Raw genomic sequence first — 24,518 nt, 5'->3', positions numbered from 1 at the left:
ATTTCTATTACAATAGCAATGTTAACTGAAATTACATTTACAATGACATGGTGATTGCAATTCATAAAAAATTGGACAATTACAATTTAAAGCTTTTGTGACTGCAGGGATTCATCTTCTTGGTTCTTTCGGTAAAGTCACGTAGAAGGGAAATAATAAAATAAAAGATATAAAACATCATAAAATTAAAAATTATTTTATTATGTTTTATTTTTATTATTGTATTTAATAATAAAACATCATAAAATTATCAATTATTTTATTATGTTTTCTTTTTATTATTTTATTATTTCCCTTCTACATAACTTTACCGAAAGAACCAAGAAGATGGACAATTACACTTAGTAATTCACCTTGTATTGCTCAATTCTCAAACCACAACAGCTCTTAAGTCTTGCATGGGGAAAACATCGTAACGCAATCGAGCCCGTGTCAAACCTACCTCGTATAGAGCGGGGTTTGTGTATTGTAGCGCCGTCAGCTCTTGACGAATCTCCGCCTGCGACTTCATCTTGTCTTTCTTATCTTCAGGAGGCTGAACTTTCACATTGCCACCCACAGGGAGCATAGGAAGTTTGTTCTGCTGCCAAGCCTGCAAATACAAAAACAGTAATAACAAAACATTAATACGTAGCCAATTTAAGGCATTTTATTTAGGTGGCTCGCTGCTCTTAATATTCTCATTTAAAAGTCATAATTTCTGCTCCAAGCACAAGGAAAGTATCGATAAGGGTGGTCAGGTATCAAAGCAAAATAAATACTTTAAATATGAATAGAAGCCACAGTATAAGAAGAGGGGTTTCCCCTTTTTTCTGGCAACAAAACTGAAACCTTTTTACAAGGAATCGTGTCTGCATTAACCACAATACACTTGTGGTCAGAATGCAAAAAAAAACACACGACCGCTAGTGTTGCGATCAAAACGTCGTGATTTGTTTTATTTTATTTCTAACTACATGACTTTACCGAAAAAACCAGAGTACACTCGGATAATAGATACACTGTCCTTGAAACTGATTGGTCCACACCAGAGACAGCTTTCTTTTGAGCCTCGTGGCAAACGGTGTGAGACCAGAGGATGCCAAAAAAAAAAGGCAGTGTTAAAATGAGCCAAGCATATTATAAGCAATCAATTGCCACATCATAATGCATCTCTTCATAAATAGTTAATTCTAATGCTAAAGATTCATGCATGATTATGTACAATCTATACAAATAATATGCAAAAGTATATTTAAGCGAATAAGAGGCGGTGCGTGGATGCTGGCTGACCTGCTGAAACTGTGCGGGGATGGGTTTGGAGTAAGGGATCTTCTTTGTGGGGAGTTTCTTCTGCTCTTTAATGAGCTCCTCCACACCCCAGTCCAAGCCTGGGATCGCCACTTCCGGCTCAGCCTCCACTACTTTCTCTGTTTGGTGTCGATGAAAACCATTAATACCCCACGGGAAATATACATTTAGTGAGATAACAAACTCCATACACAACTGTGTTTTTTAAATGTTTGTATTTGAGCACTCAAGAAATGTTTGAACGACAGAGTTGTATTATTCTGCAGCTATGATAACTTGTATTCAGTCTATATGTATTTCATTATTGATTCTTACAATGTAATGCATAGTAACTCACTCAATAATATACATATTTCAGTTGCATTTATAGCCGAAACATTTAACAATTTTAAATTGCAGCAGCCTGGTTATTTTGGCCGAATTATTTAAATGTGTTTATTGTGCACAAACAACATTTTTCAAGTTTATGAACAATTAGGTAAAATTACGTCACAAAACTAGGGAGGTACCTTTTTGCTCTTGTTCCAGCACTTGCTTGAGCTGCTCAGCGATGCCCATGCCTGGGATGTTGGGAGCACTGAGAGGCTCATTGTCATCTGTATAAAAACATGCAAATTATACTCGCATCTCTCTCCTCCATGCACTTTTGTATTGTGAAATATACAACAGCGAATTGAAAAGTCCACGGCCTGACACAGTCACGTAGCTACAACAAATGGAAACATTTAGATTTAAAGCTTCCGTGACTGCAGGGATTCATCTTCTTGGTTCTTTCGGTAAAGTCACGTAGAAGGGAAATTATAAAATAAAACAATAAAATTCTCAGGACGTTTCGATTGCAACAAGCAATCATCATCAGGTGTGAAAACCACAGCAAGTAATTTTTCAAAAAGTGGCGTTTTTTTTCATATTTTCTTGCTGTGGTTTTCACACCTGATGATTGCTTGTGTTGCAATCGAAACGTCGTGAGAATTGTATTGTTTTATTTTTTATTATATCCCTTCTACGTGACTTTACCGAAAGAACCAAGAATATGTGTACAGTGATTCATAAAATCATATGGGCTCATGGTGCATACCGTATTCTGCAATCATATCATCTGACATGTTTCCTGGTAGGAGGTTGAGGTTGTATCGGTCTCTCATCTTGTCTCCTGGCCTGTTCCTCGTCCAAAATTTACTTCACTCGCAAATAAACAAAATGAAAACAAAACAAATTAAGTGATGATACTTCGTTGGCAGTTGTGCAAATAACAAAAAAACTCAACAGTGTGTTAAGTATACTGCATTAAAAGAAAAGAAAAAAGATATAAAAAAATGGGTGACTTTCAGGCAAAGACGCTTCTTCGTGGCACATTAATGGTGTACGAGCTATGAATGATTGCCCAAAACGTCCCCTATAATATTTTCCTTTAAAGGGAGCGTTATTGACATGCAAGTACAAGAAGGCACTACAGTACTAATTTTCAATTACCCACAGATAAATTACATTTCATATTTGTCTGAAGCAAAAATTCTAATGTCTTTAAATTAAGAAAGAAAAGTATGCAGTACACCTCAACAATGGCACGTTACCAATATGAGAACAATTATGATGATTAATGTACAATCGAACCACTGCGTGAAGCCCAAGACAATTATTTACACAGAGAACTTCAATTTATACAGCATCAATATGCGACAGTTGTACACAATTTGGGGACATGCACACCACAGATACCAGAGTAAATAGTCCTGTTCTCAAGAATTTTCCTCCATTCAAGCTTCTGTCTGAACATCGAACACAGACGGTCACACTGCATCGCACGCTTTCAGATGAGCTTCTGCGGCCGTCTGGAACGCTCTTCCTTCCGATATTCGGCAGCCACTGGAGCTATACACTTTTAAATCTAGATTGAAAACTAATTTCTTAACAACTCCATTTGGTGTTTAGTTTTTTGTCCTTCCCCGGCACCTCCGATTAGGATGGTTGGCTACGTACGGCGCGAAAGAACTTCAACATACATGCACAGAAGCGTTGCCCTGCAAGGATCAGTTTCGGGATTCAGCCTTCCCAGGCCCAGTGGACGACACACGAACCTGGTGTGGTCATTGGACCCCGAACAGAGGATGTGTCCCAGCGGGTGCCAGGCCAAGCTCCAGATCATGCCTTCATGTGCCACGTCTGTGCCACCGACTTCTTTCTCCACCCTGACAAATGCATGTGTGCGTGTGTGTGTGTGTGTATCACCACATAAACACACAAAGACAAAGATCCCCCGTATAGCCTTAACAGACTGTTGGGGCAAGTGTTGTTAGAGAATAGCACCTATGAAAAGCCGGCCAGCATCACGGCTGGCCGCCTTTGTCTCCCCAATGGCGATGTTTACACATCGCACCAAGTACTCGTTTTTGAGGCCGAGTCAACCTAGGAGAGGCCCAGGACCGATTCAGACAATCGTCACGGGAGTGGACCATAAGCAAGAATCGAACGCGAGTCGTCAGGTTCGTAGTGCAGTGGGCTAACCGTTACACAACCGCTCCGCACACACGCAATCCCGCACCTCCGATTAATATTGCTTGGGTACATATGGTGCGAAAGAAGTTCAACATATATACATAATCAAACACACACCAATAGGACAGTCACCAATGTGTGCACAAATATAGATATAAGTATGCTACGTACGAATATACTTATTTTAATTCAGCCCTGTTAAATAAATAAAAGCTTGGTTTTATTAATCCTATTGTACAAAGCAGAAACCTGGAAGCTTAAAAAGTAGACAAGCAGAAGCTAAGAATATTTGAAACGTCCATACTTGAAAATAATATGGGTTAAACATGAGGAATACTGACATTAAAAGGAACTAGGAATATAAAGTGACATCAGACAATCTAAATTAGACAACTGTCTTACTTCGCGCACATAGATAGGACGGACGAGTAGAGATTCCCCAAAATATTCACGTGGCAACATCAGTGGAACAGGTATTGGAGGACGCCCAAGGAAAAATGGCTCGATAACATCAAATAAGATTGTCTGGTACTAGGAATCACACTCCCACAAGTGGATAGGTTCAAAGATAAAGGCAGTTGACTGTAAACAGGCTGCCAGTGCGACACTTATCAATGTCACCGAGGCATTGAGTAATCAATAAAAAAAAGTTAACACGTAGAACTCACCCGACATGCCAGAACAATAATGATCCATCTGATCCTCCACTGGTGAAGAAACCCTCATGTATTGGATGCCAAGCCACGGCTAAAAAAAATAGAAAACCACACACACACACAAACATTGCAATCAGGCTGGTGTTTAAATACTGTATAGACAGAAGCTATTCATCTGAACTGTTTGTAACAGTAGTTCACCCCATTACATGCATAGTGGCGCATGCACCACAGCTTTGGAGGCGAGATTAGTGCCTAGCACAGAGTTCACCACGCGTATTTAGCCTCCCACTGGCCAGTTGATGGCAGGACAGGAAGGCTGCTGCTGATCTCTTTTAAAACGCATTCCTGCGGAGGGAGCTGGTAGGAACGTTGGGTTGCTCGGTCAATGGCCGGGTTCAACGGCGGCGTGGTGTATTCCACAAATATGCCCGACTGTGAGGGCGGGCACAAGCCGGCGTGAGTAGGTTAAACGTTGAGTTTTATAAGGGCACCACAAGGTGACCAGCCCCTCCCCACCCAGCCCCACCCCCCACCCAGCCCATCCCCTCCCCATCCAGCCCCTCCCTCTCCACCCAGCCCCTCCCTGCACGACGGACGGACACAATAATCCCCTGTGGGCTGGTGGAACCAGTGGGTTCCTACCAGTATAATTGTAAGTATTATTCCATCGTACACATGGGGTTTCTCCCAGCACTCCAGCTTGCTCCTATTGATACAACACTGAACTGAGAATTGGCTATGCATCCGAAGCAAGACCCCTTTTGAAAAAAAAAAAAGCCACCGCCAGCCGTTCCAGTTAGTGGAGAAGCCAACAACAAAAAAGTACACCAAAAAAATGACACCTGTGGAGGAATGAACCAAGGCATTAAAAATGTGGACATCAAGCAGCCACCTGTGGCCTCCTTCTTGTGGCCTCGGAAGATCTGCACCTCCTCCTTCAGGTTGCGGATGTCGAAGAGCTTGCAGAGGTGGTCACGTGACGCCGTGAGCAGCCAGTTCCCGTTCTGGTTCCACTTCACCTCCATCACAGTGTTCTTGTGGGCATGCCTGTCGGTCGTCGGCAGTCCACAAGAGAATCGCGGCCCAATCAATGCAGGAAAGAGAGAAGGAAAATGCCGAAGAGTAACACGTAGAGGATGGAGAAAGGAGAACATTTCTGAAGTCAGCTAACTCTCAAAATCAAGGACCTGAAAGGCATCTTTGCTTGGTTCTTTCGGTAAAGTCACGTGAAGGGAAGTAATAAAATAATAAAAATAAAGCATAATAAAATAATTCTCACGACGTTTCGGCCACAACGCAAGCAGCCGTCGTCCTCAGGTGAAGACCAGGTCTGTCGGGGAGACAGCGTCTGAATGCTCCGTCACGCTGTCTCCCCGACAGACCTGGTCTTCACCTGAGGACGGCTGCTTGCGTTGTGGCCGAAACGTCGTGAGAATTATTTTATTATGTTTTATTTTTATTATTTTATTACTTCCCTTCTACGTGACTTTACCGAATAAACAAAGAAGATGAATCCCTGCAGTCACGAAAGCTTTAAATCGAAATTTGACCTGAAGGCAGTTGGCACTTCACGACCAGTAGGCAAGCTCACAAATGAATCAAGGCAGCAGAATGACAATTAGAGGATCAACGTTAAAGCAGACGCACACTTGAACTGATAAGATAAATGTTGATATTTCAAGTGGGAGGATCTGGCTATAGGACAACTTGGCATAGGTGGTAAACAGAGAGGTACAGAAAGAGATGGGAAACATAGCAATACAAACCACGCAATAGAAATTATATTGCAAATGTAAAATGAAAACTTAAATATACGTGTGAAAAAATATATCCTGTTTAAATTTGACGGACACGATTCACATTGGTGTGGCATGGCTAGGCAGTTTTTATGCCTTATCTATCAGTGTAATCGTGTATAACAGCAGTTAGTAAATATATGCCCATGTTTTGGATGTTGTTATTTTCCATGATTTCACATAACTAATCAAATTCAGACTATTGCATGTATAGCAAGCGTTTGGGCATGCCATGTTTTTTGGACCTGTTGGCTGTACGATGTTGTTTTATGTTTCATCACCTGTCTACTTGTTAAGTATTGTTTCTGGAAAACCTAAACATAGACTTACCAAATGCTCCAATCCGAAATAAAATCAAGCAAAAAAAAATGTGTGACCTCCCACTGATCAAAAGTTAACTGGGGGCTCCGGTAGAGAACCCAGCTTGCTGGTGTGGCGAGTGCATGGACGGGAGTTGAGTGAGACGAGAGGAGAAAGGCGAGAGCAATCACAAAGACACTTTGGCTGTCGTTGACTTTCACAGAACCTATAACATAAAGACAAACAGAGTAACATGATATTTATCCCCCCCCCCCCGACTCACAGTGTGGCCAAGCTGTGTCCAGACTTGGGGTCCCAGAACTTGATGGGCTGCTGGCTGTCCTTGCTGCCAGACACAATCAGTCCCTTGGTGGGGTGCCAGTCCACGCACTTCACGTCCGCTCCATGTCCTAAGCGTTCACATCATGGCGTCGTATTAGTCCACACACCCGACGATTGGGGTAAAGTCCCACACAGCTGCTGTGAATTCTGCTCCGTCAAGCGAGAGGGCTTGGTTCTGCCCTCTCGACAGTGGTGGTGGTGGTGGCGGCAGAGATGCACAGCCGTGTAAGCCAGCGCTTGTCGGAAGTAGGGTTGGCGGGTCGAGTGGGCAATGCGTGAGACTCGCAACTGGTAGTGCTGAGAGCTGGCCAGCAGATGGTGGTATATAAAAGGTTGCTGAACCATTTGGAGGGATTTTTAGTGTTGTAAGCCCTTTAATGGAAATCTTCTTTAGGTACTCCTATGCTATAGGCTGGACTCTTTGTTTCACTTGTCAGTAATACATGAGAGTCGCAAGTCTTTTCACCTTTGTCAAGCGCTGCTGAATGATGACCCACGTCACGTTGGTCATGGGAGTTGACCATACTTCACTGCCCTAGTATGGGTTGAGGCATGGCTAGGCTCGATTCAATATCACTCACCACTGTTATTATTAGTGGCTGGGAACTGAACTTAAGTCCCAAGGTTCATAATGCGATGCACGATTCAATGTGCCACCAATCCACTGGCGACGATATTGGGAACGTGTCCTTGATATGTATTTCTATGATGAATGGCAGCTTGATGTAGATCAATTGTATACATTTGTCGAAAATGCCTTTCGAGTGGCGATTTGTAAAAATTCAGTTCGGAACACCTACTGTCCAGATTTGAACATGAACTTTGTGCTTTATGGTCACGATGCATCTTGTGCGAGGCAGTATAGGAAAAGCTAATTTTTTGGCTAGCTTTGAAGGATTAAGGCTGAGAAAACAAGCCTTGTGGTTGTCAAGGAAATGTCCCATATGGTGTCGTGGTAGTTTGATCCGAGAGATTCTATCCAGCACAGTACAGGAATGTGTAACGCCATTAACAAATATCAATGAAAGTGGTAAAATTTTGGCCACATCAATATTTCCTATTTTTGTGAACACTAACATGGGTTCTAGATTTGAAGCTTTCGTGACTGCAAGGCATCATATTCTTAGGTTTTTTCGGTAAAGTCACGTAGGTAAAACATCTAAATTAATGAAAATAAAATAAAAACAAAAATCACGACGTTTCGGAGGCAACACAAGTCTTGTGTTGCCTCCGAAACGTCGTGATTTTTGTGTTGCCTCCGAAACGTCGTGATTTTTGTTTTTATTTTCATTAATTTTGATGTTTTACCTACGTGACTTTACCGAAAAAACCTAAGAATACTAACATGGGTTCTCTTACATCCAGCAATATTTTATGAAGTTTGAGGTTGAAGTTTTGAAAACCTGCATAGCCACAGGCACGTCAACCCACCGGGCTAGTCACTTTCGCGTGCTCACAGGGCAGACGAGAGCTGTACGCTCCCCACGCAAGTACCTCTCAGAATCCTCTCCTCGTGACATCGCATGAAGTCCCACACTCGCACTGTCCCGTCGTCTGAACAGGTGGCAAACTTGTTGTCCGTTGGAGCAAAGCTGCAATTGTGTGTGAGAACAGAAATACAATGGACACGTGTCAGTCCTAACCCAAGGCTTCTTCCACTTACCAACAAAGAAACTCTTCCTTCCTCCGTCTAAATTCGAGGGACATATTGTGTTCATGTAAAGGTTATGTATTCGGGGTGACGTGTGGAAAGGGAAAGGTCGGTTGAAGTTCGCCAACAAGTTTGCAGCCTTGCGGCCTGATGTGTCAACTGTCAAGAAATCAATTTGTAAAGCCTAATATGCTTTGATAAAGGGCGCACGGCAAAAATATCATGTTGGCACACCGAGCGCAAATGATAAAATGTAATACGTGATCTGACAATTCCGGTCATAAAGCGTAGAGCCGTAAAATGTAAATCACTTCACTCTGGTTTGAAGAGTAAACCAAAAAATTGGAGTAACACTTTACCCTGCTCTCAAAACTCTACCAAAGTGTGGGCAACCTACCTGTGGCCCATGGCCACATGAAGACCGACATATTGCAAAACGGCCCGCAAATGATAATTATCCATCACTGCAGGGATACTCGCCCACCTTTCAACTTCAGAACTGGCGGTCCAACATCGACACGTTAGCGAGAGGAACGCAGGTGCAGGCACCGCATTAGTGAGGTAAAGGTAAGCCCCAATTCTCTCTCGAGTTAAGGGCGCCGCAGTGGTGAGATGTTCACTACCTCGCCTGGTATTTAGGTCATGGGTTCGATCCCAACCCTGAAACCTGCTGCATATTTGGAGTTTGCTTGATCTCCCCGTGGTTGTGTGGATTGTCTCCTCTGGTTTTTCCTCCACATTTATAAACAGGCGTTCAGAATATTCGGCTGCCATACATTTCCACATGATAAGCCACTTCGTTGAGCCATCATGTGACCAGGTAGCTTCTAAAAAAAGACCTATATAGCTCAGTGGGCTTTACCTGGTAAAATAAAAACTTTTAAATAGTTTATAGTGTAATGCTGGACAAAGCTAAGCTGTGTGTTAATGCCAAATGTATGTGAAAGTTCTATTCGCTTCTCAGGAAGGAAAAGTATAATATCAGATTCCAACTTTCAGTGGCTATTTAACCTATTCTTACCAATTTTAGCTCACTCTTCCAAACTGGACAAGATGTATGTAGAACTTCTTTTGCATCGTACGTAGCCAACCATGCTAATGGAACAGGCAGGTTTAAAGATGCGCGATTACCCATGCTGTACTTGACCAGCACTCGCACTTTCCAAAAGGACAAAATGCCGTGTGCATATTATTGTGCCGTTGAGGAAACAGATGCAATAGGCAGAACACAACATTTGCCCAAGGTTCTGCCTTGCCTGAAAGTGTAATAAACTATTTGGATGTGTATTCTTGGTTCTTTCGGTAAAGTCACGTAGAAGAGAAATAATAAAATCATAAAAATATAAAACAATTAAATTATCACGACGTTGACTGCAACAAGCGATCATCATGCTGTGTCAAAAAGTCGTGAGAACTTTATTGTTTAATATTTGTATTATTTTATTGTTTCCCTTCTACGTGACTTTACCGAATAAACCAAGAATATGAATCCCTGCAGTCACGAAAGCTTTAAATCAAAATTTATTTGCATGTGGCTCCAGAGCAGGACATTTTCTGGAGGCACATGTATTTTATATCAATGCTGCATAATGTCCTCTTACGTTAGCTTGTGCGCTGTAAACAAGTGTAATACTGCGATTATCACAATTATATCCTATGTAATTATAACATTCAATATTAAGTCAATTTAATGTTAAGCTTGTTTTAAAAATAATGATCATTTAGAAAACTCTAAATAAAGTAATTTAAGCTATTTTTTTACTTAAGTCGAAGCATATAGCCAGACTACTCCCTACATCTAACATAAATGTGCCTAAAATAACAAATCCTACTTTATTGCACCAAAAACGTTCTCCCGAAAAAGCATTGGGATACATTTGAAGCCTATTTAAAGTTGACAAAATCTGAGGACAGTAACGTTCGTGACAAACACAAGCTTTAAGATTGCGTTTGGTTGCATTGTGGTTTTGAATCTGAGGTTTTGCAAAATTATGTCAATGAAGGCCATAAATAAAGCTTTGTTCATGCGTGAACGTCCCCATTGGCTGCAAATAACACCAAGAGCCAAGGTCATGAATGCAAAGCTTGAGACCTCAACATTATTTTGGAATCTGAAGCAAAATCCAATGACCTAAAGTCTATTATAACTGTGACAACATGACTGCGTCAAACATTACATGCACGGGCTGCTGTGCGTGTGTGGTCAATGTGGATGGATGAAAGTGTTTCCATAATGGTGTGGTCCTTCAAAATATTTTCGTATTTTATTCCAAATGCCCATCCCTGGTGCGCAATCAATGGGTATGAAATGAAAAAAAACCCATTTGGAAATCTTGTAGTATAGTGTAACTTATTTAATATTGGAATTCCATATAATCAGCTGCCACTTTGTGTCATGCCAGAAAATATTTCACTCATTTTATGTTAGCATTTACATCTAAACGTGTGAAAATTTCTTTGCCTCCAGTGAAAAAGGTAAACACCTGTAAAAACGATGGAGACAAACCATGCGAGCAGAAACGTGTACGTTTTACAAGCTAAGTTGGTGTCATGTCTCGCGAACAAGGCTGAAAAAATTCTAGTCCCAGGAGACCAGAAAAATAGGGTGCGTCCGGGAAGTCTTGCATTCAAGACAGAACCAGCTGATGTGAGGTTGTAGACGAGACAAGGTAGAGGGGGATCATGACGACAGCTGACGTGGTACCCCAATGACCGAGTTTTTAGATCAGTCAAGAAAGGACTGTGAGCCAGGGCTTGAACCCACCTTCTCAACATTCAGCACACATCCAGCTTTGTATTTAGTGATTTCATGATGACTCAATAGGCAAGCCAGATATACAAACATCGACACAACTACAACCGAGAGGATGGTTTTAAATTAAGCAATCATTGGAAAGATGTCATCAACCAAGCCCAACTCTAGCTGCCTTATAATTGTACAGCCAAAGTAGTTTTTTAGCTTTCATACACTGTTTGCCTGCTTTTGAATATAACCCACCGGCGAGCATAACAAAAGGCGGCTTAGTCCTACCTTGCTCATCTACTTCCGCCATCTGCATCACAAAGCCTCAGCAGCATCTCCAGGCGCAGCTGCAGCTCCAGGAGTGACCTCATCAGCTTATACCCCCCCCCCCCATGGCCCATCCTGGCTCCTCCCCCCCTCCCCGTGTCTTTTAGAGCTCTCTTCACTTGATACAGTAATTTTGCTGTGACGGTTCCACCTGAAAACGGAAGCTTGCGTTGCCTCCGAAACGTCGTGATTTAATTTTTCTTTTTTAACCTACGTGACTTTACCGAAAAAACCAAAGAGTAAAGAGTATAGGCAAAAGATTTATGATTTCCAACTAAGGTTGAAAGCGCTAATGTATTACCTCTTATCTGTCCGTCTGTAATGGGGGGGGGGCAACATAACAATGATCCAACGTGAATTAAACCTAGCACAAAATTGGGTGCTATAAAGGAATTACCCTTTACAAAACCTAGCAAATTGATTCAAGGGTTGCCTGAAATGTTGAGACCCAGAAGCACTGCGAAAAAGCTCCAACGCATCTGCATCCCGACTGCCGCCTGCCCTCCCAGCAGAGCCGCTATTAGAGCCTTGTCGTCTTACTGTGACCCATGCACTACTGCTTCCTACGCAACAGGTGCGAGCGCTACCATTAATTAAAAAAATTAAATTCTCAGTACAAACATGTTGTACGCCATTACGTAATCCATGTGTATGGCACGACTTTTCTTCCTTTTCGTGAATTCTGTAACATTTTCGTGTTATTTTGGTAAACCCTAAGTGTGCTTCTCATATGCAAGTTACATATTTTGCCACTAGGTGGCAGACATAGCATGACCAAAAATGGAGGTACCCTTACACAATGGCATATTAGAACAGAGGGCTGTGACTCATTATGACCCCTAGTGGTGTAAAATAAATTAAAAGCATTCATATAGTGGCAAGAGTATGGTGGCAAGGTTTGCAACTCGACTGAACATCTGCGAAAAAGAGCTTTATTAGCTCATCGGATTCCTCCAGGAGAAATAAATATTCCGATTCTGAACTCCTGCAATCAGTCCATGAGGATGTTTGTGATGACATAAAAGCTGCTAAACAATGGCCAGTGGCAATCCCAATAGACATTTTATCCTGCATTGTTAATGTATATAGAATGAGTTTAAAAAAATATTTTACCCATGTCATGTGTTGAACTTCTTTGGAACCGTACGTACCCCACCATGCTAATCGGTAAAAACTGTATCGTGGATTGGGGCATGACCCTGGTATAGTCATTGATAGTCCACTGTCGATCCACTGCTGAAAGGCCTCTCCATGTCATGTGGATAACGGGAATTGTTTTGACTATACTCCGCCACATTGAGCGTTGACCACACATCACCAACGTTAGCCGTGGTTGGGAATGAAACTCAGGTCACTGGGTTCAGATTGTGGTGCACTCGTCAATGTGCCACCACTCTATGCTGAAATATATTGACAAGTGTATGAACCATGGAAATGTTTCCAAATGAGTTGCATGGCTACAATCAGGATAAGAGCAGACTAAGAATCACAGACTTCGTCGGCGAGGTGATCTTTCAACTCCAGCCGATTTTGCTCCTGTTGACGTTGATTTTGGACGAGGAGACAAGGATTTAAGCAGATACCAGTGGTCACGACGATTAGCACATAACTGAAATCAATAATACATTACAAATTATATTTCTGAAAAGCACGTGACCATTAGATGCCAAATTATCCTGACTATAAACAGAATTTGCCATTGTCATGTGTTATCAGCCAGAAACACATGTAAAGGCAGGGTAGAAATCCTCCAATTGCTACAATTCCACAGTTATCACCATAACGCAGCTTCATTCTGCGATACGTTTAACTTGCATACATCTTCAGTGGACAAAAGAAACCGCGTGTTGCCCTTATAATATACAGCTGTGCAAGGGCACCGTCATCTTTCTTCATGTGATAAATGCAATCCTACAGAAAAATCAAAAAAAACCCCCAAGGGTCATACCCCAATCTACGAGATTTTACTGAAATCTGACCTGACATAGATGCCAAAATAATTAAAGGCCTCTTTATTAAAGCACCCTCATCATTTTGTGCAATTACAATTTCAGGGGACTTCACTTCTCTAAAAACCGCAAGTGGATGTGATGCAGCTATAATGTGATTCTATCAAATTTAGTGGCACGTTGTATAGGTAATCCTTCAGTCACATTGACATCAATGTCAGTTTAAAACATTATCTTTCATAGTACAAAGGCAAGTCTTACCTTTTCGCATTGTTGGTCATCACAATTTCACCTCATTATATATTTAAAGTTACCTGTGCTGTTGTAATTATATTTAATGTGCAAATCCTGAATGACTAATTGTTGTAAATGAACATTGTTTTAGCCACTTCCCAGCATTTTGGGGGGATTTATGTCAAGTGTCAATGAATAATGTTGAGAAAACTCTACCGTACTTCATGCTAGTTTAATTAAAATAAAGTTATTTACACGTGAAAATCCTGGCCCCACCGATGCAGAGCATATCACACCTTCATCCAAACCCCTCACGTTGACTCTCACATTCCATTCAGACCCACAGCACAAAACTCGCACATGCACTTGGACGCACACACAATTTTAAAAAACCTGCACACCACAGCCTAACACGGCACTCAAACCAACTAACACCACAACGACCCCCACCACAAAACCTTGACTTGTTCCAAATAAAATAATGTACAACCTATTTGTCAAGTCACTGTTGTGGTGGGAGTGATTTGAAAATGCTTCATCATGTTGGTTTGTGCGGCTTCTTGGGGGTGGGGGGGGGAGGCAGGTCCGGTGCAGATATCACTCGCCACTGATATTAGCCATCGCCAGGAATCAAACTCGGGTCTCCGCAATCACGACGCAGTGTGATAACCACTACGCAACCGCTCATCATGAACGCTAATAGGGTGTTAACCAGAGCTCATTATGTAGACATATGTGCATGGTCATCCATGTGCAATGTGTTATTAACTGGAAGCACCACATACCAACACTCACTCAAGTCGCATGGGGGAGGTGCCAGAGTGCTCAAACCAAATGTGGACATGCACTTGAAAGACAAAACTATGATCAGATGTCCAATATACAGCAAAATAATGCTGACAAAGCTGTAAGCGGTCGTGACAAGTGAAATTAGGATTCTACCAAAATATGATTTTACAGATGGTTCCAGAAGACCGAAGCGAGCGGATTGTGCTGGGGATTATATGAAGTGACATCATGGGGTCAAATGAAACGTTGTCAAGTACATATCGAAATCTATTCGCAATGTCAATACTAGACAAGTACTTTCCAAATTTATTATCGGTGAAAATACCGGTACACACGTGCACTGCCAATGCACCAAGACTCACACATGCTATTCGAACCCTAATCCCTACCACGTCTCACACTTAAATCTGGTTTAAACCTTCAAATGTGACCCACAAACCACTCTGGTTCACAACCCCATCTCATTGTGCGCACCCCCATTGCCTCCTCTCATCCCCCAAATATTACAAATTTAGATTGTTGCATATGTTCCTGCTTTAAATTGTAGGAATTGTTTCACAAATGGAGATGTATCTGGTTAGTGGAACATCAGCTACATATTACACACCCCTGGCAAAGTCCAGAAAGAATTTGCATTGAATCAGAACAGACATATTTCTCTTTGTTTTAGTAAGAAATGTTAAAAGCGGTCAGCTAAGTGTTAAGTCTGGATTCCCGAATTCTTGTATGTGGATACGGTTTCTGGTGTAATCTATCAATGTGAAAGCTGCACACAAGCTTCCATGACCGTTAACCACATAACCCAAATACCAAAAAGTTAATCTTTAAAGTGCACCTATATGGGGCGTAAACAAGTGGTACATTTCCGAACTACTTACACAAAGTCCATGGAGGTGTGTTATTGGCCGAGTATGGACTGTGTGCCATTAACAAGTGCACCACTGTGTGTATTCAGTGACACCTAACATTCAAATGTGCAACATGTGGTAGGATTGCTGGCAGTGGGAGAACAAGGAAGACTTCTCCAACATTTGTGAATTTCAACAAAATTTCTGCTCCTTGAAAGGTGGAACCCATGAGTGATCTAGTCCTAATTCTAGATCAGGACTGTGACCAGCTCAAAGGATTAAGGTGCCCATTATGATCATATATAAGCATCACCACAGCAGGTGCTCGCTGTATGCACATACTTAATGTAAATGTCACATGGTTTGGGTAATGCAATTCTGGGGAGCGTTAGCGTAGTGGTGAGTGTGCTACACTATGAACCTGGTGTCCCGGGTTCAATTCCCGCACATGGTGAACTGGTCCTGGGCCTTCCCTAGGTCGACTAGGCCTCAAATGAGTACCAGGTGTCATGTAAACATCATCACTCGGGAGAGAAAGGCGGCCAGGCGTGGTGCTGGCTACACACCCCCTCGTGTGCTGTGCCGGCCTTCATAGGTGCTCGCGAATAGCACTTGCTCCGAGTCTGTTAAAGGCTATAAGCGGGGGTCTGTCTTTGTTTGTAACACAATGCCCGGCCATTGTGTTTCCTTACACTGAACTCAATGACGTTGTGTACAGTTGTGTGGATAAATGCGTTGATCCGATAATAATAAACTCGGTTTTAGAAAGTGCCTTTCAGCTGAGCATTAAAATGAGATCCAGATTATAAACGTTAATTCAGGCTTCTGGGACTCGGAAATGAAGTCACAGTGCCACATACCTCCTGTGAAAGTTCCGTATTCAGTGCAGTGGAATTCTCTAACTATGGAACGTTAGCTATGTCACGTACCTAGTAACTTAAAACATTAGGTACCTTGATTGAACAAATGGATAAAACATGCACTATAATAATTTATAACAAAATCAATATCAAAAGGCTGAAGGAGCAAGGCTCATGAAAATTTTAGTGGCGCAAGAATAACAAATTCCACATGGCATCTCCATTCTTAAATCTTGCCAGTCTATTTGCAATATCTTACATTTAATCAAAATGTTGCCCTTACTGCTCAGATAAACAACTATGGTGGGTGTGTTTTTTTCCAAGGTTGTTGCTATGTGTACACTTGCCGTCCAAGGCTTGCAGTATTGCGCACACAAACAATGCCGTCTTGGCTACAGCAAGTGTCACACTCACTTCAAGGTGTCGAGGCTGGTCCACTTCAGCAAAGTTAAAAGGAGATTAGAGTTAAAGTTGATGTTGTATCAGAGAACACGTCAATGCCCCCGATATTAGTTGTGTTAAAAAGTATTGGACACAAAATGTCATGTACACAACATCCATTCATGAGATGCCAAGACCTTTGCTGTCAGAGCTGCTCATCCTCCCACCTTAACGTTGTAATGTTTTACTTATAGCAGTCAGATGTTAGAAGCGGCCAGCTAAGTGAGATGTTTGTTTTTCTTCAAGAGTAAACATGCATATCAAGCAAGCAGCCTGTTGAGAACCTTTGGATTCCAGAAGTGATATAGGTTGTCTGCAGGGCTGCATGACATTTGATAAAAGCTGCCGATTACTTGCATTACCTTCCACAAAGGAACTTAGAGCCACGTCCATTCGAGTGTGAATGCATTTGCAGGCTCCAGCGCAACTTGTTGTGTCAAGTGAACTGAAATATGTAACGCCAATATGGCAGCAATGGCATTACAATTGAAAATGATATATTTTGCCTTCATGAGTTTGCACTGGTAAAGTTTATTCTGATGCGATGCTGGAACACTACATCCTGCTAAATCCCTGCAATGTGAGTATGCTAAATATGCATTATCTTCTTATTTGGGTTTAATACCAGTTTCTTTTTGGATTTTGGATGTGCAAATTTTTTAACTGATTATCATTCCAATGGATATGTACTGTTTACCACAGTAGACATGTGTATTCATATGAAGATGCATATCTATATTAGCTTCATAACCAAAGTAAAATCTGAAAGATGAATAGTTGAACTGGAACTTTTGTTTGGCAAACCCTAATTCTTACTTAGTAAAACAAACATGAAAATGTGTTTGGATATCATAACGGTTTGCCCTTTATTTGTACTCTTCGTGTCTTATTGCTTTGCCATGTTCTTTATTCGCAGAATGTGCTGTCTGCATCTTTATTACGTTTGGAAATATTTTATTTTGCTGGGCAAATCCATGTGTACAAAAAGGTAATGAAAATATAAAATAACCTTCTACTTGGAGACGTGGATACTCAAATAGATTAGACTGCATGAGCATGTACAAAACCAAACCGCAGAGTTCAGCCGGCACAAACACTGCAAAAACGGTTATACTAGTGCCACAATAATAATAATAATAGTTATAATCAGATAAAAATCTTTCACGGCGCCTTCCACAGCAATGCACTTTCGGGCACGCTGGACGGCACCAGTCCCGTGAACGACTCAGGCCGTGCCGCGACAACATTGCACGACAGCGCAGTGGTACGGCATTCGAATACAGACGAGCGGCAGTTACACTGGCGAGACAGAGACAGAGCGCGCACGGTTTACTAGTGACGTCAAGCGGCCTCCTCCCTTGCCAGGGCGTGGCGCTGCCGTGAGGGGGAGAAGCTTTCCTGCACCTGGCTTCGCGGATGGGCTCCTTGTGCGCCTGGAACATCTTCACGTTGTTCATGTTCGACTGCCAGTACTTGACAAATCCACCATGGTCGGCCGTCAGCATCCACATGTCATTGTGCGACCACGTCATCGCGCGGACCGAGCTGTCATGGGCCTGGCCAGGGGGGCAGAGAGTAAGCACATGTCAGCACAAATGATAATTCATCAATTAATCTATGAAAATTACCACTTATGTCCACAATGTATGCATGGAGCTGTGTGAGAATCTATTATTTTTCATTCATCTTATAGTGCGTCATTTGTTCATGTGGAATTCAGGCGCTACACGTAAATGGCACTTTAGAAGGAGAAAGCTACAGAGTAATTTCAGTCAGGTAGAACACATCTGATCAATATTGAAGAGGAATGCATTGTATTGACAATCTATAAACAAGCCTGACCACCGATTTGACTTGCAACAATGGCTGTGACAAAGCTTATGACAGCATCACAATTAAAAATGTTTTATGCGACTGTTCTTAATGACGTTTGATATACCGTTATCATGACAAACACTCACTTGTAGAATGGTCTCGAAGTTGAAAGCAAGACCGTTCCACAGTGTAAACTCCCCACTGGAGGCTCCAGTTACAAGACGTCGACCTTCAGGCGTCCACTACACACAACCATAGAGGCAACATCCATTCCTTTTCATAGGGACAACTACAACATGAGGGGTCTATAAAACATAAGCGCAAGCAGACTCCAGTATTCCTTGCAGAGTAACACATATAAGGCATTTCACAGAAAAAGTGTTTAACGGACTTCAATAACTTTGACCTGACCAGCATGTTAATATAGTTTGAAGAAAATTGGTTCTCAAAACTAGATTTAAATCCACCTGGGACAAAATTTACACTTGTTATCTACATAAATTAATGTCTTACAGCAGTCACATGGCTCAAGTTGTAACATTCACACTGGCAATAAGTTAAAATGGGATCTCACATGACCAATAGCTATAGCTTTTTTGCATTGATGTCAAGTATTTAAAGAACGAATAACTATTTGAAACTTTTTCTTGCTTTCTGATGTTTCAATGGAATTTTGATAACACGCAAATATATTTTCAATTTGCTGTACTCACCCTTACGACAAAGACAGGACATTTCACTTTGTTTGTAGATGTCCTGACAAACTTGGTGGTTACTGCATTTATGGGTTTGTGCATCATTCCCATTGGCGGCAGTAACTGTTGAGAACAGACACATTTACATACATATATACACACATAGTTATCACTGGCAAAGGGAAATGTTAATGTGATAAACACTCCATTTAGTTTATATGGGGTTTTAAAGTATATAAAAATAAACATTTTGCACAGAATAATGGTAAACAGGAGTGGGTTTAATACAAGTTTAGATTACAATTAAGATTAAGTATGAAGACTTAATAAATGTGATTAACGGGTGCGAGCTGATGTTCAGTGGGAGTGCAGTGTGATTGCACGCGCATCTACACGATAGGTCTTCGAGGTGTGGCAAGAGGTTTATAGTTTTATTGAAGACCATGTAATGTTGGTATGGGTCGCATTTCCCCGCAAATTAATACAATTATTGTGCAATGTCAATGTTTTAAAAAAGAGCATGTATATGAACAAGGAGACATCACAAAGCAAAAGGAGAATCTCTGAACAAGTGCGAACGTGCTCAGAACAGAGGCTACCAGTGTGTGAAACAATTCCTCTCCTAAAGCGTTTCCTCAATTTTGCCAGGAAAGCATAGTTGTCAACCTACAAAAACGGGATACTTACGTCACCATAATAGGACGGGTCGGGCTGAATGGCACGGAGATCTCTGTGGTCTCTCTGCCACACTCGGTTCTGGAACGCAAACCACGCAACACACGATGGATATATTCAAATGTCAATTTTGCAAAACAATGTGATCTATGATGACTGCTTCATTAACATTATCTGCCGATTATCGTGATAACTTTATCTGCCGATTATCGTGATAACTTCTACCGAGACCATTGTTGATGGTTAGATTTCAAGCCATTGCTATTTTAAATTGCTCAAAATCACAATTATAATTGCACGTACATTTAGAAATATTTCAATCGCAATTTTTAAGTCAACTTTCAGTGTAAGGCATACTAATGAATTAATAATAGTACAAACCAATATCACAGTATGTTAAAACATTACAAAGGTAGCTCAATTCCGCCTTAATGAGCTACACCGCATTACGTTAAAGGAATACAAATTAGAGCATTGTATTTCTTTTTACTCTTGCAATTACTGAGACATTTGAGTTCCCACGGTTGCCAGAAACTGACCTCCAGGTATTTGACTACGGAAGGGTTGTAGTCGATGGTTTTACGGTTAACAGACTTCCGCATGCGCTTCCCATCGAAGGTGACTTGCTGCATGCCATCCATTTGACCAAAGTCGGAGCGCTTGTAGAAGACATGTTTGGGACCCTGGTGTTGAAACTTTGGCATGTGAAAGAACCTTGGCGGAGATGTCATGTCCATCGCCATCATGTGACTGTTATGGTTCTCAGGGACCACACGAAGACCTGGAAGGGGTACACATTGTTTTTTTACAACTGATCCATCCATTCAATGTGCAATCAAATGACAATTTTTGCTTAAATCCACAATGAACGTTAATTATGCAATTCCCATTAACTTAATGCATAACAGGTAGCATGTACTTGGTAAATCCTATTCTTGAGTATGGCAATGTTCAGGAACTAAATGGCAATGTCAAGGTCTAATACCCACGAGAGCACTTCATGAGTGTTTGTGTAGTTTTGCTATTCCACCGTTGAAGGAGTGCAGACACTACAGTGGTTTACTACATGGTCCAAAGTTTGGATTGTATGGCCACAAACACAATGTGGGCTTGCCTTTAATTTTCCATTCATGATGTGCAAATGAGCATGTTAATGTTCCAATGCATTTTACACTCCATTTTCTTCGAGCAATGTCAATGCCAGGTCAGATGTTTGTGTCTCGAATGAGGTAAAAGGGTTATTGCTTGGAATCCATTTGGTCAAATTAATAATTCACAATACAATTTAGGTTTATACAGCATATTAAGATATGGTTGGATGCAGGGCATGTCCGTGGCATTCCGGTACAACTTGTATAGGAGGTGGTGAATGAGGCACGCAGCATAGACTTTTGGTATGTACCTTGCAAAGTCAAAGTGATTTCTTGTTCAAATGAGCATTGAGGTTAGTGCTGATACATCCTGTTTAGAGCTCTAAGCCAGTGGTGGATATTCCTCATTCCATTGGAGCAAATCAATTCAGATGACTTTCGCACAGGAGAAACTTTGAATGTATGTGAAGAATGTCAGCACCACGTTGTGACAACATGCACGAATAAACAACATTAAACAAATCCCTTACTGACGCCACGTAGACCAACGGCATGGACATGTGATCTCCCAGTATTGTGGCCTTGATAACATTAGTTATAATTCGGAGGAAACATGTTTTTATTACACACATGCTACTCTCAAGATAGGGAGTTAACCAAATGTTATCTTACATGTATCAGTTTATTATAGGTGGTCATTTTCCATCCTGTATCTCTTACACATTAGCCAATACTATCTTGAAATGTTTATTTCACGTGGTACACATTATGCATTAATACTAACTTTTGGAGAGAAAAAAAATACACAAACGTAGCAGTTTACAACAAGGTTTACATCATTTGATATGACTGCAAAACTGATTATTTTTGTGCCACTTCATTTATAAGAAATAGAAAATGTAAAAAAAGTGTTTAATGAAATGCAAGGTGAAGAGATCCAGGGCCCTATTACCCACGACTCTTATTAAATTATCCATGGCAATTGGAGAGTTTGCAAAAACTCATTATCCACGGCTATACAATATTTATTCCTATCATCCGCAATTGTATCCATAATGCATATCGAAGTAGCTTTCTAATTCTCGCAATTTGTTTTCTCATGGATAACAGTCATGCGGTAAATGACTGCTAACACATGCGGGTTATCCACAACAGCTACGCTTACACGGGGGGGAAGACAGACACGGAGACACAAAGGGAGGGAGACAAGAAAGCACACAGACACAAACATCCACATGTCAGACATGACGTTGACAATCATGAATATGGCCGTTTTGAATGTGTTGTTCACGTTTAAGCATCCTAAGTGCTGTCTATATAACGAATATGTTCTAACATTAGAAACACAGTAGAAATCGCTCAGACAATTTTTCAAGAATTGATGACACCTGTATAAACACCCTGTACTTTTTTTTTTAAACACACTTGGTCATGAAGCACAGCATAGAGATGTGGCTGAAGGAGAAAGTTTTCAAACACTGCGCAGTGCCAACTACGACATGGATTAGAAGACACATTTGCAAAGCAAATTGAAGACAGAAAATGTGCAGAGCACACTCTGAATTGCAAGGGAAGATTGGCTCGGGAAAAAATAAACCTAGACAGCACAATTTTTTTAAATAAAGTAGGCTTCATAATCATCTTTATTTAGACTTGAGTAATCCGATGAGCAATGAAGCTCTTTTTCACAGATGTCCAGTCGGGGCAGGTTAGCAATTTATAAGGCTTTTGGCAGGACACCAATGTTTGGGATGGTGGCCTTTGGATAAAACTGGTAATTGGCCTGCGACAGAACAAGAGGCCACAAAAATAACACGAAATCAGTTCATGTGCAGAAATTTGATGTTGACATGGCAATGTTTGTGAAAAATGACAATGGTGTTTGTGTTTCATTCAGCAGTGGATAGACCACGGCTCATGACGGTCACGCGTGTGTATATGTACCTAGCAGGATGCCCCCTCTGATGTGGTGTTTCATACCAAGTATATCCAATTGATTAACCGTCCTAGACACTACAGTATATGTAAATAGATAATAACTACGTTGCAGCACCAACGTTTTAGAACCACGTTTCCTCCCTTTGCATCGTAAATCTTCCTTCAAAAACATATCCCGAAGCAGATTAGCGCGAGATACAGACATTTGCACATGTGATTTGTAACTTTGATCATTACCCTTGTATCGATAGTTAAAATGTTAATGTGACGGCCAAAGCCGTGTTATTTTGATGCGGATCTGGGACTGTTGTTGTTTTTGCTGCCTTGCCCCACGTTGACAAATCGGACTTATATAATTAAGTTTTTTATATTTAATTACTTGCTTACCATTTTCTTTATTTTGCTCTCCTATCGTTGTGTTTTTGTGTTGTTTGCTGTTATAACTTGCCGACCCGCCCATGTGAAAAAAGAGCTTTATAGCTCATAGGATTCCTCCTGCAGCCTAAATAAAGATTATAAAGTGATTATTGAGATGCTTTGATGACTGATTGGATGATTTTAGATGATCGCAGTACGAATTCTGACGATTACGGCGATGCGATGACTAAAGATTGTCAAGTACGGTAGTCGTCAATGTAAGACCGCACGTTTAATGCTGGCGATGATCGATGATGATCGAATACAGAATGCCAATACGCTAATGAACCACGACTAAAACATGCCGATCAACTGTTAATCAATCCGGTTTAATAGCCCCAAGATACACGAAGTGACCAAATACAACACGGAAAGAAGGAAAACAACTCAGACGATGAGGCCTACTCATAAAGGCTCGGCCCACATCCTTAAAAACCACCATATCCGCAACAAAAACAACTTTGCACTCCGCATCGACTCACACTTCATATCCCACCGGCAGTCACTAACGATTAAACAACTACAACGTCGTTCATCATCGCGTAGAAATGTATTAGAAGTCAACGTTTCGTGGTTGATGCCGAGGCACCAACAATGGCGATCTGGGGCCTACGAAAAACGAGAAAACCTCGCGGCGTCTCGGGGTCTTTGAACGTCGTGAACACTGCAACGAAACCTCCTAAAAACACCACAAACAACACAAATAACAACAATAATGATAGCCGTGACGAGACGCTGCTCTACGAATACTCACCGGCGACACCGGCGACGTTCGGGCGGAATCTCTCGGCAGGCGGCGATTGATGAAGAGGCGACGACGCGGGGAGGCGGCATCGCTCTGAGGGCTCCCCCAGCGGTGGTCGGTGAGGAACTGCGGGGAGGAGGAGGATGGTGAGGGGGGGTGGTGAGGAGGGTGAGGGTGGTGGTGAGAAGGGTGAGGGGGGTGAGGGGGTGGTGAGAAGGGTGAGGTTGGTGAGGGTGGTGAGGGTGGTGGTGAGGGTGGTGGTGAGGAGGGTGAGGGTGGTGGTGAGGAGGAGGGTGGTGAGGAGGAGGGTGAGGAGGGGGTGAGGGGGGTAAGGGGCGTGAGGAGGAGGAGGGGGTGAGGGGGGGTGGTGAGGGGGGGGTGGTGAGGAGGGGGGGGTGGTGAGGAGGAGGTGAGGGT

The 24,518-nt window shown here is 41.8% G+C and overlaps 1 protein-coding gene across 5 annotated transcripts in view; it reads right to left on the bottom strand.

Moving 5' to 3' along the window:
• The window catches only part of WDR33 (WD repeat domain 33), a 34,873-nt gene extending 10,651 nt beyond the window's left edge, over positions 1-24,222 (bottom strand). For 3 of the 5 annotated variants that reach the window (XM_078607701.1, XM_078607706.1, XM_078607702.1), the window contains exons 1-15: positions 23,839-23,979; positions 20,450-20,691; positions 19,923-19,991; positions 19,254-19,358; positions 18,687-18,782; positions 18,130-18,281; positions 8,378-8,475; positions 6,825-6,951; positions 5,338-5,492; positions 4,455-4,533; positions 3,369-3,479; positions 2,369-2,469; positions 1,800-1,886; positions 1,273-1,409; positions 443-592 (exon numbers count right to left, since the gene is read on the bottom strand). In XM_078607701.1, coding sequence (XP_078463827.1) covers positions 443-592; positions 1,273-1,409; positions 1,800-1,886; positions 2,369-2,469; positions 3,369-3,479; positions 4,455-4,533; positions 5,338-5,492; positions 6,825-6,951; positions 8,378-8,475; positions 18,130-18,281; positions 18,687-18,782; positions 19,254-19,358; positions 19,923-19,991; positions 20,450-20,691; positions 23,839-23,845 — 1,716 coding nt within the window. In that variant the 5' untranslated portion in view covers positions 23,846-23,979. Of the gene's footprint in view, positions 1-442; positions 593-1,272; positions 1,410-1,799; positions 1,887-2,368; positions 2,470-3,368; positions 3,480-4,454; positions 4,534-5,337; positions 5,493-6,824; positions 6,952-8,377; positions 8,476-18,129; positions 18,282-18,686; positions 18,783-19,253; positions 19,359-19,922; positions 19,992-20,449; positions 20,692-21,312; positions 21,420-23,838; positions 23,980-24,110 lie in introns of those variants that run through there. The other 2 variants (XM_078607703.1, XM_078607704.1) reach the window with 2 other exon arrangements.
• Between the last annotated feature and the right edge of the window lie 296 nt (positions 24,223-24,518).

The sequence above is a fragment of the Lampetra planeri genome, chromosome 28 (assembly GCF_965212315.1).
Source record: "Lampetra planeri chromosome 28, kcLamPlan1.2.h2, whole genome shotgun sequence".
Taxonomy (NCBI): Eukaryota; Metazoa; Chordata; class Hyperoartia; order Petromyzontiformes; family Petromyzontidae; genus Lampetra; species Lampetra planeri.
Note: the sequence above shows the minus strand (reverse complement) of the source record. Positions and strands in the feature narration are given on the sequence as shown.